General features: G+C 37.5%; 1 protein-coding gene and 1 long non-coding RNA gene across 4 annotated transcripts; both read right to left on the bottom strand.

Moving 5' to 3' along the window:
- Window positions 1-7,030: 7,030 nt before the first annotated feature.
- LOC103402519 (uncharacterized) lies at window positions 7,031-8,049 on the bottom strand. The gene is made up of 4 exons (XR_003769413.2): window positions 7,816-8,049; window positions 7,631-7,737; window positions 7,330-7,478; window positions 7,031-7,181 (listed from the first exon to the last, which is right to left on the bottom strand). It is a non-coding gene; the product is annotated as an uncharacterized lncRNA (long non-coding RNA).
- Window positions 8,050-9,804: 1,755 nt separating this feature from the next.
- LOC139192401 (pentatricopeptide repeat-containing protein At5g46680-like) lies at window positions 9,805-12,389 on the bottom strand. Of its 3 annotated transcripts, none has more exons than XR_011576544.1 (3): window positions 12,268-12,389; window positions 9,958-11,491; window positions 9,805-9,849 (listed from the first exon to the last, which is right to left on the bottom strand). XR_011576544.1 is itself a non-coding variant. In XM_070814487.1 (2 exons), the coding sequence occupies exon 2, from the start codon at window positions 11,450-11,452 to the stop codon at window positions 10,079-10,081; it is 1,374 nt and encodes a 457-aa protein (XP_070670588.1). In that variant the 5' UTR covers window positions 11,453-11,491; window positions 12,268-12,389; the 3' UTR covers window positions 9,805-10,078. The 3 variants fall into 3 exon arrangements, 1 of the variants encoding a protein (XP_070670588.1); XR_011576545.1 differs by having other exon boundaries at window positions 12,180-12,303; XM_070814487.1 differs by having other exon boundaries at window positions 9,805-11,491.
- Between the last annotated feature and the right edge of the window lie 979 nt (window positions 12,390-13,368).

Here is a 13,368-nt window from a genome sequence, read left to right on the forward strand (position 1 = left end):
GCTGTGATAAAAAGAAAAGCATAGAAAGGAGAAAAGGGAGAAGGAATCTAAGGAGGGATGGCCAATGAGGAAAGGAAAAAAGGAAGGGAAATGAGGGAGTAGAGGAGGGGATCAGACATCCTTCCTAACCGCAACCCGACCCGAAGGGATTGAGGGGTTCTCCGACTCCATTTTAGTGATTTTTCAGGCGAATTGAATGTCGCCACCACCTAAACTTGAATTAGTGACCCTCCCTCTTCCATTTTCACCTAAAATTAGAAGAAATTAAGTGAGAAAATGGTGAAAACCCGACGGCGGCACTTCGGGTTCATGGCGTAAATCCCTCAAATCCTGAAACAAAATCCTCAAATTTCCACTACCAAAACACTCCTTTGGAGGCCAAGAACAAGGCCCAAACAAGTTTGGGGGCGTCGGAGTTGTTATGGAGTCGAATTGAGGACACCCAAATTATAGGGTTTCGACGGGTTAGAGGCAAATTGAGGCTTTTTCAGGCCAAATTGGTCTTGGTCACAAGTATGAAAGTTGCTTCACTCATTGAAATCTACATTTATGTATAATTTGGTAATTTTTAAAAATAGTTGATATTTTCTGACTATTCGAGGCAGCCGACCGCCACCGGCGGCGGCACGTGGCCAGTGAGCTAAAGCCATATTTTTAAGTTAATTTTGATGTTCTGAAATCAAGTTTGATAAGCATTGGATGTGATTCGCTTGTTTGGAGATAGATGTTGATTTATGGTTACTTGTTTGAATTTCGTAATTAGGTTAAATTTGAATTTGTGAACTACGAAAGGCTTGATCCCGCTAAAGAGTACGTAGGCAGTCTAACAACGTTAGATGCAGCCTTAAATATTCGAGAATTAATCTTTTGTTTAGAGGTTGTTTGATAGAAGAATTTGGGGAAATAAATTGATAATTTAATTGAGTGTTTTGGTAATTAACAGCATGGATAGTTTAGTAAGAATTAAATCGTTTGGAGTGATGAAATTTGATTCACGAAAATAAGTTTAACCATGATTCGAATGGAAATTGATCTATGAAAGAGAAAGGTGATATATTGGGAATGAAATCATACTTTTGGTATGAGAAGAAATAATACGTATTTAGTATGGTTGGATTCAAGGCCTGTGATTAGAGAATCACTATAAATCAGTAGTTTAAATAATTGAGATAAAATCCTTGTTTGAGAAATTGAGCTAAGTAATGTGAAGAATGGAATTAAGTAAAGGAATTTGATGCATAAATAGAGATTTAACCTTATGCTTTTGGGAATTAAATATTTAAAAAAAAAATTAGTGTGAGGTGTTTGGAGATTTATAAGTGAATTGGAAGAAATGGTAACAAACTAAACAAGAGTTTTAGTTTGGGCATATCACTAATATTATTATTTCCCGAAATAAAGCAAATATTTGGGGCGGGGCGTTACAAGGATCCTTGACGGATCCACTTTGTGAGATCCTAGGGATCCTCACATCCTAACCGTTCATCACACATTGTGCGGCCAGTTTTCATCAGATACTAAATGTGTGTTTAATTTTAAATTAAAAAAACCAAATGACTTCTGACCGCACAATGCACAATGAATGGTTAAAATGTGAAGATTCCTAGGATCCCCATATTTTGGATCCGAATGGGATCCAAATCCAAATTAAAAGGGAAAGTTGTGGGTCATGTGAAGCCCCCGAAAAGCCTAGGCAAGTTAGATCTAGTTTTGCAAAAGCAGGCAAGACTGACGTCAGCCACGTTTATTTTTTGTCTGTCACATGCATTATACGTGTGAAGTGAGTCTGGCACTTGGACGAACAATTTTTGTTGTCATGGGGCCCGTTGTAATAGCTCTACTACCAACAAATAGTGAGTCCTTTCTTCTTTGATGAACTGTTCGCCCCAGTTCTACATTTTGTCTATGTGGACTGAGGAGAAAGAGAGGCTCAGGGGGAAGAGGATTGTAACATAAGAGAAGCAAAGGGGTCAACCTCTTTCAAATGTACAACGTGGATTCTAGCTGCAATGTAGTTGGACTCTCACGTCGATCCGTATGATTATGTGATCTAGACTCTTGGATTTCCAACGGTAGAAAAAAAATTTAAAAAGTTATCATTGTGCCACGTGGCACGTGTTGGTGCGTCAGATTTTAGATGAGTTGGGAAATCAATGGCCAGGAATAATACAATGGTAAAAAAATTAAGAATATATTTATTATACTATAAATACCCAACCATCTTCTTTATTCCCCACATCACAACTCAACATCATTTTTACTACAAATTTCTATATTTGTTTCCACTTTCCAAATCTATTTTTTACCCAAAACAAATCGAGTGAGAAGGCAATTTGGTCGATTAAGATGTTGCTTTGCTTGAGAGTTAGGTACGTGTTATTCATGAACCGATCACGAAAAATGAGATGAGGGTGCAATAAATGTGAAAGAAGATTCATGCACAATTTGTTAAGCAGATTCAAGGCACATCCCGGATAGAGGAATCTTTGTAGAGTAGGCACAAACATCTACATAAAGAGTTGAAGCATTGACAAGAAGTCCTCACAAAAGCAGAAGCAATTTATCAAAGTGGCGATAATCTAGCCAATGAGATAATAGAAAGCACAAATGTGATTTAATCTTCATAACAACAATACATCATTCACAAAGGCACAAACGTTGGAATGTTGTGAAGCATACTTTAAATACAAAATTGTGCCATACGCTGGATGCCTAGCACTACACATTGTATGTCCTAAGTTGTAGGCTACTCAGAATAATATTGTTTTAATATCATACTAGTTGTAATTCTATGATTTGCTTTGTTTTAGAAATTAAATTATTGGAGTTAAACATGAAGTTTCAGAGTAATGATACACTTACCACATTTTTCATACCATATTTGTATTATTTTTCTAATAAAGGTAGGGTCCACAAACACATGTGAGTCTTACCTTAGTTGGAGAGATGATACAAACGTGGTATGGAAAATATGGTATGAGTTATATTTTTGGGAATTTTATTTTAAAAAAAAAAAACTTACAAAGTTCACACTTAAACACACTTACAAGGCATAGAAATAAAAAAATATATATATGTGAATAGTAATCGCTCTTGCTTTTACCCTTGCCTAACGGATGGAGTTGCACAAGGGCAATTTACATGCCTTGCCCTCACACTGGCCCTCCTAAAACGAGTGAACTGCTCTTAAAGATGTAGCTAGGGTTTGGTTTTTTTGAACTTGCCTTCTATTCTTGGGGTTGTTATATGATGAGGTATCCGTCGATCCCCCCTTCTCGCAACTTCTAAGGAGTTGTCAATTTCCCCTCTTCCCTCCTAAAACTTTAATTTTAACCAATTACCACCCCTAAACTTTTATAATTGGCCAATTTCTCCCCTGAACCTTAATTTTAGGCGATTATCCTCTTGAGCTTCTTGATTAACTCGACTTCTCGATTTGAAGTGGCGGCCAATACATTTTTCGTCAAGTTGGAGATTGTTGAAAATAAGAACTCAAATTTTACGGTTTTTTGGTCGAAGTCTACTACCGTATGAAATTTCTAGTTTCTCAATCTGTCATGTTGAGAGCTCAAGTACACTATCATATCAAACATTGTGTTTTGGTCGCTCAAGTGTGACGTTTCCTGTTTTGGTTCCCTTGGTATACAAGCTTTTGTAGTACTTATACTAGTAGGGTTTTGTCAGGGGGATTAAGGTTTAAATCGAGAATTTGTCACCATATGTAGGGTTTTTGGGGGCTCTCCTTCCTTGAGAGTTTAAAGATACGAAAATTTATAAGTTTGCAAGCTTGTGAGATTGGTTGTGACCGTTTCAGTTACGACTCGTTACGATCAATCCAACGGCGTGGGCATCGAAACATATGAGTGTCAATATGTTCTTATGCTTTAATGTCCAGTTTTGAATGCTACGTTGATACTCCGAGACATGCTCCAACTGCCTCAGTATCGTAAAACATGGTCCAACTGCATCGCTTCAATTGAAGAACACTCGGAGCTTAATTTTCAGTCATGCAGATATTCATGATACATGTATCGAAAATTGGCAGATCACATCTCTTACAAATACGAATGGGATTCTACGTACGAGTTCCACACGAATGAGAGATGCGAAGAGTAATACGTAATTAAATGTGCTAAAAAATTATTGTTATATTCAACTGGCTAGGTACATTATGAAACTGAACATCCAGTATATCAGACACTAAACCACTAAACTTCATTATAAATTAAATAAAGGAGACGGACGACTATAACAAGCAAGTAAAACTCTTCTTTCAAATCTCAGTACATCAAGTGTCCGACAGTCACATTTTGCGGCAGACAATATGTGTGTAAAGGACGCGCTACTCCTAGGAGATGGATTGTCTGCCCTCTCCTTTCCATACCCTCTCCATGCCTTCCTGTTTTGTGCGGTCACGCTTAAGCCACGTCAATATTTTATATTAATTTTTTTATAAAAATAATAAGACAAAAAGCAAATGTTGACGTGGCTTAACCATGACCGCACAAAACAGGAGGGTATGGGGAGGGGAGGGCAAACAATCCATCTCCGCTACTCCTAAACTAACTAGGCTTTGACGGGCTGAGCTCGAGGCCTCCAGAGTCCTAGCCTATACTTGTGAGTGTATTTCAAGATGAGCTTCCTCTGCAAAAGAATCCAGCTATCAAATTTTAAAATACAAGTCCACGTGAAGTGGTGAAATTATTTTCACCACCAAATGAACACCAAGTTTGCAACTTTCAAATCCTTGAAATTTATTCGTTTTTTTAAGAAAGGGAGACACAGATTTCGTTCCACACCCACTAATCAGCAAGACAGAAACTTTACTGCTGCTAAGTAGGTACTACAGCTATACATTCCTAAATTACGAGAATTGATAAAAAAATAAAAACAGAAACTTTACTGTGTTAATGCCCAGCTGGTGCTGAATAATACAGTTATTAATACCTTACAATGAGTGTTAGACTAAGAGATTGCTTACATGAGTGTTAGACTAAGAGATTGCTTACATGTTTGCAAGGGACGCCAAGTTTCTTCAGCCTGAGAGTACGAATGACAGGCAACTTTTGGAAGTCTCTAATCTCAGACTCAAGCTTGGTTACATGGGATTCCACTCCATTGCCAATGCCATTCAAAAACTCTGGTATCCCAACTTTCACTGCAAGAAAAAAAGAAGGAAAAAAAAAACCACACAAACCCAATTTTGATGTTTCCCGCTAAATTAAATCCACTATTCAACAGAGCCGCAATTTCACAAAAGTGATTGATATTCTGACACGAGAATGTAGAGCGCCTATTTTAGCCTAACACAGCTAGTTATAGACTAAGCTATACGCAAAAAATATTCACTTTTCATTCCATTCAACATTCTCAATCTTTTAGCAGCAGATGAAAGCAAAGCAAATAGATAATGTACTTGCAAAGCGAAAATAAGGAACACAACACAAGTTCAATTTCCAGGGGTAGAGAAAATTTCCTCACAAAAATAGATAGTTACAAAGAATAAACATTGAATAACAAAACCCAACATTTGACTTGACACTGTTTACATCCCCCAACTTTCCCAGCAACCAGACAACTGTGGCAACACAAGCATAACAAACCTCATTAAACATTCCTTTTACTGTTTGTGGAGAAGTGACCAATAAAGTTTTTCACGTCTATACATTTTTTTCGAAAAAAGAAGATTTATTTCAAAAGAAAGCCTGTACATCAAAGTGAACAAGTAATGCACAAGTAATCTATAAGTAAACTAAAACATCAAGACACTGCAGCTTAGCATCCAAGCTAGTATAATGGTCGATAGAGGTATATTCCTAAAAATAAGAGATACAAAAGCCCAAAACGTTGCTCAATACTTGACCTTTTTCCCACACCTCCGCCATTTCCAATCCCCTACAATCTTCAAATACCTGTATGGGTTTAGGGTTTAGGGTTTAGGGTAGTATAATGGTCGATAGATGTGTATCCTATAAATACGAAATACAGGAGTCCATAGAGTTCCCAAAGCTTGACCTTTTCCCACACCTCCGCCATTTCCAATCCCCCAGCATCTTCAAATATTGAGATTTGTTAGCAGCGGTAAAGTGAGTTAGGTCTAGCTATTGTTGCTGTAGCCAAATCCTATTGAGAGTTTTTCTTGTTTCTTGTAAATGGTGGATTTCTTATCCATTTCAGTGTATTTCTCTTTTCTTTTATAAAATGTTTGTTTCTTCTCAAAAAAAAAAAAAGCATCTTCAAATATATCTTAACATATAGTTAACATATAGTTACAGTGGTGAGCATCAATTCCCTGCTACGAAATCGTTCTCGAGAATGTAGAATCAGTTTCATACCAAAGCACTAGCAAACAAGGACCTGGTGAAGCACTAGGTTGTCACTTCACTGAGCATAATGTTTCTATGTAAGAATACCATCTTCACTTACCTGTGAAATCGGCCGCCTCAAGGATATCTTGAAGAAGCAGGCAAAGGATGTGGATTTTAAGCTGCACTCGATCGATGCTATGTATGCAATATCAAAGTTACTATGAAACGTGAGAGCGAGAGAGAGATGCTATGTATGCGATATCAAAGTTACTATGAAACGTGAGAGCAAGAGAGAATATAAACAACTCCCGTTGGCAAGAGATTGTAAACTTGATTCATAAATACTTATCACAATCTTGTGATTGTATGAACTGAGAAGAAGCAAAAATCTAACCCACAAAAATTAAAAACAAAAAAAGGCAGCACTGAGCAAAACGAAGCAGCACAATACACAAAACAAACTCCCAAAACAGACACCCGTTTGGTGAAAAAGAAGGCTTTAGCGCTCCAACAAATTACCACCGACACTTCAAGAATCATTTACCAGCAAGCACACACCACAGCGTGACAACATACAGACAAATCCTAGACCAAAATTTAATGCACAAAAAATAATCTTCAGAACCAATATCACATCAAAGCATCACAGCTGTAACAGCATACAATGCAATGGAAACTCTCATACAAAAGCATGAACTGTTACAAGACAAGGAACAGCTTACTTGGTCAAGGCAAACTTTGGTATTTCCTGATGCATGTTCAGCACATATAGAAGATATGATCTCCGTTGCATTAAGCCCAGCATTTTTCTCAAGAAATTTAGGCATCGTGTCAAAGCCTTTGGCAAATTTTGCTACAGTATACTGGTCCAATCTGCAACATCATTGATTCTTTAGTTCATTATTTCACTCACGGCCAACCCAAGCCTCGACAGGAATATTGCATTTTTTTTTTAACTAAACAGGCATATTGCATATGAAATCACTGAAAGTGAACAAAATACGACGTCTGTGCACATTACCTGAATATGAAACACGGCCATCCAATGCACATTGCCTGAAAATGACAATGTTCCCCGTTTCTGTAAAATAGAACTCCTTTACTCTCCTAGCTCACTCAATTCAGTAGCTGCAGCTCCAAGAACAGTATACATACACTAGCAGTTGTTGCCTGAAATGAAAGAGATCATGATAGCGAAGATATAAATTCAATGGTTCAGACACCCAAGTTTTTTTAAAGTTATACATACACTAGCATTTATTGCAGAGGTGAAACAAAACAAGCCTAGCAATATAAAATTCTGAATGTTCCTTGTCAATTACCTTGTCCGTCTTCACTCTGTCATCCACTGCTCCTTCAATATCATCCAATATACTGTCACTATACCCTCGAGAAGCACAGTGGATACAGAGTTACCACCTTCGTCATTCTTCACAACAGTGGTACATGATAAATCAATGAACATGTTACAAAGAAATAAGGAAAGACAATGAGGCAAGAATTATACCATGTTCATCAGTGTTTTCAAAGTCGTCTAGTTGCACTTTGGGGCAAGGCCGAATATTCCCCTGGCATATGATTGCTTAGCAAGGAACGCATATTCCAAGATGTGGCGGCGCAAGATACAAACCATGATGCAGTGGTGCCAAGAATGGGAGAAACATCGAAAGCCCCAGAAGAAAGACGACCAGTAAACCTACCTTTGCTTTCAAAAGTCTTAAGAGGCAATGGCACCTTTTGGTCATTGGTGATTGCTTACTTTTAATGTAAGGATTTGTGTCATCTGTTAGATAATGTTTTTTTCTTTTAAACAAAAACTGCCGCCATTGTGTGTATTCACTTAAGCCCTCACCATCTTCTTCTCCTCCTCCCACCCAATAGAGAAGCCTAATCCCACATCAACCTCTTCGATATCCTATTTCTCCTTCCAGCAGACATGAATCGGCCTCCCACCTACATACCTCAATCCTTCTCTCCTTCTCTGTTCCAGTCCAAGGAAGTTGAGCAGCTGGTTTTTTGTTTCGCTGTCCCAGCTCATACAACCAGCTCTGTTATCTCTTCCCGATACATTTCAATCTTTCCCCTATATTTTTGTATGATTTTTGTTTATTGTTCGAATAATTCGAACAGCTTTATTCTGATTGAGTATGAGCCTTTCTCGAATTGCTGTTTGTGCAGTCATATACGAATTTTTATTTAGGACCAGGACAGATGTTTTTTGCAGTTATATAATATTCTTATTCGCTAGACTGAAAATTTGGGAATTTACTTTCAGTAAACTAGACCACCTAAAAACATCCAGGATATCAAGGAAAGAAACCCTTTATGCCGAATGAGTAAACCTCCTCTTTGGAGCTACAGGCGATATTTTTAAATACATAAAATACAGTCATATGAAGTAAACCAGCAATTCATATTTCTGTCTCTTTTTTTTTTCTTCTACTTACCCTGTCACCTTGCTTTGGTTTAGACCACTACACCTGCACAATGACATACGTGATTTGAATTGCTGAGCTTAAAATCCAGACCTCCACGCACATTATCATACATCTTAGTTTCTATCCCATGCTCCTTGAAAACTATTTTTTTTGTCAATGCATCTCCTTCTGAGTTCTGACCCAAGTTATAAGCATGCACACACAGAAGCACAAAATAAATGAGGCCCCTCAAGCATAAAACTCCTTTAAAATGAAAAGAACTAAATCAAATATTGATCTAACATTTCTTTATCAGCATATTTTAAGGAGGTGAAATGATAGTCAGGTAGAGAGCAAAGATATAGGAAGACATACATAAACAAAAGTAAACAATCAACCTTTTATGGTAAAAATTTGGAGTATTTTGCTCACAAAGAATATTATTTAAAGATATAATATCTCAGACCTTGAAGAATTGTAAAACATCATTGCTGTGACAGGTTAAGAAATAGACCAACAAATATGAAAGAGAATCAAGGGTTCCCTCAGAATTGTTCTTTTATAAAACATGCAAGAGTTTGCAATTCTTTACTTTAGGATGTATAGTAAACCATCCTTTTTTCTCTGTCTGAGAATCAAAGCTCTCTTATTCCTCTGTCGTACAACCATTAAATGTATCTAAGAAACCAAATTATCAAAATTTGATGTCAAAAGTTACTTACACGAAAAGTAGGCTGTACTACACAAGTTTACCTCTCAGGAGTAGTTAGTAGTTGTCCTGAGTTCTAACTAAACTGCTCTCAATGATGCTAACCAGTTCCCCTGCCAAAAGTAACACAGATTTCATAATTTGTTTCCAAAAGAAGTAAAAAATTAAAATTAATATTAAAAATTAGTACAGGTGTTCTTTCAGTAACTTTTGAAGAGCATTAGTTTATTTAAAAAGTCAAAGAAGATCTATTAAATCAGTGGGAACAAAAACAGAAACTCACAGTGGGTCCATCAAGTGAAGAACCAGCATGACTGACAGATGAATTTGAGAAATGTTTCCAGTCATACATGAATAAGGAAGTAGTGTGTTTGCTACAAGTAGTGTCTTTCTGTTATGCACACCAGCAGAACCACTGTCAGATTAGCAATGCAAGGCAGTGGCAGGGTAGTTAGTCGCCTTACATTCAGATTCAATATTACTCTTCATTATTAATAATCAGTGCTGGGTAGAACAAGCTTACCAGCCCAAAACAACTGATGTTTACGGAATATGACTAAAAGAGGGATTTTAAATGGTGCTGTCCAAAATGCCAATCCAAATAGGGTGAAACTAATTTTCAGCAGCAAAAGCATAGCCAGTTTCTAACGTAATATTCGAGCCACTTGAATTTTCCACCGAAGCTGTCTTGCTTCATCTGTATACCCTGTACTACGAAGACCATCAAGGATAGCTCGATGGGTAGCCCTGAGTATTTTCTTGCCATCTCTTAAACATTTCATCATAAGCTTGGATGCACAACGGAACCTTCCAACCTTGCAAAGATTGTGCACCAAGGAGGTGTAGGTAAAGGAATCTTTAGTCTCCATCGATTTATACAAGTCCATTGCACGATCGATTTGACCAGCTTTACAAAAGCCATCAATCATGCAGTTGAGGGCAACCAAGTTTTCACGGAAGCCAATCATTTTCATATATTGTAAATGGTGTTCAGCCCCGATAATATTACCAGCCTTGCACAATCCATCAATTATAATTGTGTGGGTATACTTGTCACACAACAGACCTCCATTCTCTATTTCATCCATCAGCTTATAGGCAGCTTCAAACTTACCTTCTCTACAATACATATTAAGTAAAGTGTTATAAGCCGCTAAATCAAGTTCAATGCCATTTCCCATTGTCTGTTCCATGCAAGCATTTGCCTCTTCTATTCTCCCAGTCTTAACTAAAGCAGCAACAACCGTGCAGTTCGCAAAGCCATCAAAAGTATAACCTTTACTCTTCATCTCTGACATAATCTCTAGCGCTTCGTCATACTGCTTAAACTTAAAGCAGCATTTCATAACTGTAGTGTAGGTTATGGCATTTGGCTCATAACCTGATTCCCCCAGTTCCTTTAGCATTTTTCTTGCTTGCCCCAATCTGCGTGCCTTGCATAGCCCGTGGATAAGAATATTGTAGGTCACTAATTGGGGAACAAATCCATGACGTTGCAAATTCCTAAATAACATTAGGGCATTATCGATGTATTCATTTTTACAAAGGCCATTAAGCATAATGTTAAACGTAGCTGGGTGGGGAGTGAGATTGTGAAGTAAAATATCCTGAAATACTCTGTTGGCTTCATCAGGTTTTCCTAACTTAAAGAAACAATGCATCAGAATATTGTAACTCCATACATTAGGATGTATGCCCGCTTGTAACATTTCCTCAAACAGATCCAGGGATTGTGATAACAGGCAATTCCTGGTGGCCCCGGATAACAAAGAATTGTATGTAATGACATCTGGACTAATCCCAGCCTCTTTCATTCTATGAACAACAGAATAAGCTGCATCCAAGCTAACAAACCGAGAATAGGCACTGAGCAAAGTATTGTAAGTTACCACATCTGGAATCACCCCTAATCTTATGCCATCAATTATAACGGCTTCTGCTCTCTCCAGTAGCCGGGACTTACAAAACGAAGCTATGCATATGTTCAACAGCCTAGTCGATAATCCAGAAACCATCATTTACATCAAACATAATGACTTCCCAAGAGAAACCCAAGCCTGCAATTGTCAAAATACAATGTGTTAACATACACTCCTATTTCTTATCAGTAGAAAACCAAATATTTTATAAGACTCTGATTAAAACATGTCAATCTTGAAGCTTTGTTCCCCTTAAAACCCACATCAGTGAAGATACTCAGAAAATGGTAATGGTAATAAAGCGGCAATCATCAATAAAACCACTTCCCCTCCAATGTATTCACAACTGTGGAGGGGAAACTTTTAGCTATAGGCAACAAATTTTATAATAAGGAACCTAACGAATATCGGCTGTTATGACAAGTCCTGCAAACAAAAAAGTCCACCAGCTAGAGCTGGAAATACATTTTTAGGCAATAATAACATTAAAAAGTGTTAAACTCGTACTGAATACAACAACAACAACAAAGCCTTATGAGGTCGGCTGTATGAATCTTATAATGCCACTGCACTCGGTACTCACACTGAATAAAAATCTAAATTGATAATGTTTTTCATTCCATTGCATAAATCCACATTGTCAAATACCAATTGTGTTTCTCAACGTGTGATACTACACTATCATTCATCAATTGCTTTCCCATTCGATTGAATAATCAATTATTCACAATACTCATAGCACAATACGCACACAATATTATTCCAAGACCAAGATATAAACAGCAAGTGCAGTGGAAAGATATAAATTACTCAAAAGCAACTCAACAGCGAAAATTGCTTGAGCATAACGGAATTCGATTGCCAAGACACAGAGGTATTAGGTATTGTTGAGAGAGAAAGAGAGAGAGCATAACGGAAGGAGAGCTGGACGCAGAAGACGCTCCCACTCCTTCCTGGTCGAGTTGAGTGAAGTGATTGAGGTGCCGAGCAGAGAGTGCTGGGAAGTAGGAAGCGGCGCTGGAGGCTTTTTCTCCTTTTTTTTTTTTTTTTTTGTCTATGGGCTGGGCTAGTAGTGGGCCATGCAATGCTCATTCAAAAGTCCGAGCAAGATAAGCCCGGCTCTGCGCAAGGCATCAACTGGCAAGGCTGACGTCATTTATGCCGGCCCAACCTTGCGTCAGCTAGCAAGGCTAACGTCAACATGGTGTTAGCTAGCAAGGCTGATGTCAACATGACGTCAGCCATGTTTTTTAATTTTTTTTATGTGCATGACGCATGCATTGCTCACTCAAAGGGGAGAGTGAGCCGATAAAAACTGTAGCAGTGAGCCCTGTTGCAACAGAAGAGCCCAATGGCTCTATGACGTGGCACATCCCAGGCTGTTGGATTTCCAACGGTATAAAAGAATTATCATTGTGACATACAACACATTCCAGTGCGCTTGATTTTAAATGAGTTTGAAAATCAAGTGCAAGGATTAACCCAGCACTAACATAGGAAAAATAGGATTTTTTTATAAATACCCAAACATTCCCCACATTTTATTATTCTATAAACACCCAACCATTTTATTATTCTATAAATACTCAACATCTTATTGAAATTAGGCAATCATTTTATTTTCAAAGAACAAACTTACAAAGCATAAAAATAAAATAAATTTTTAAAAATTGTGAATAGTATTACCCTTGCCATTGCCCTGACCCAACGGGTGGAGTTGTACAAAGACAAGTACCATTTAAAGTAAATAGTAAGGTCCTCTCCAGTGCACATGCCCAATTGTAAAAGTCAAAATTTGAGATTTGAGTCCAATGTTTTCTCCTCCTGTGTAAAGACTCAAATATAAAATTAAAATATAAGAATATACGGATATCTCCCAAAAAACAAGAACAAATGATATTGATGAAGACGCCCCTTTCTTTGCCATCGATACCATCTATTGATTTGTATATATACATATATATTTATATACATATAATAAAACAAGAATAAATGATATTGTAACACAACCAAGA

This window comes from Malus domestica, chromosome 15 (assembly GCF_042453785.1).
Source record: "Malus domestica chromosome 15, GDT2T_hap1".
Classification (NCBI taxonomy): domain Eukaryota; kingdom Viridiplantae; phylum Streptophyta; class Magnoliopsida; order Rosales; family Rosaceae; genus Malus; species Malus domestica.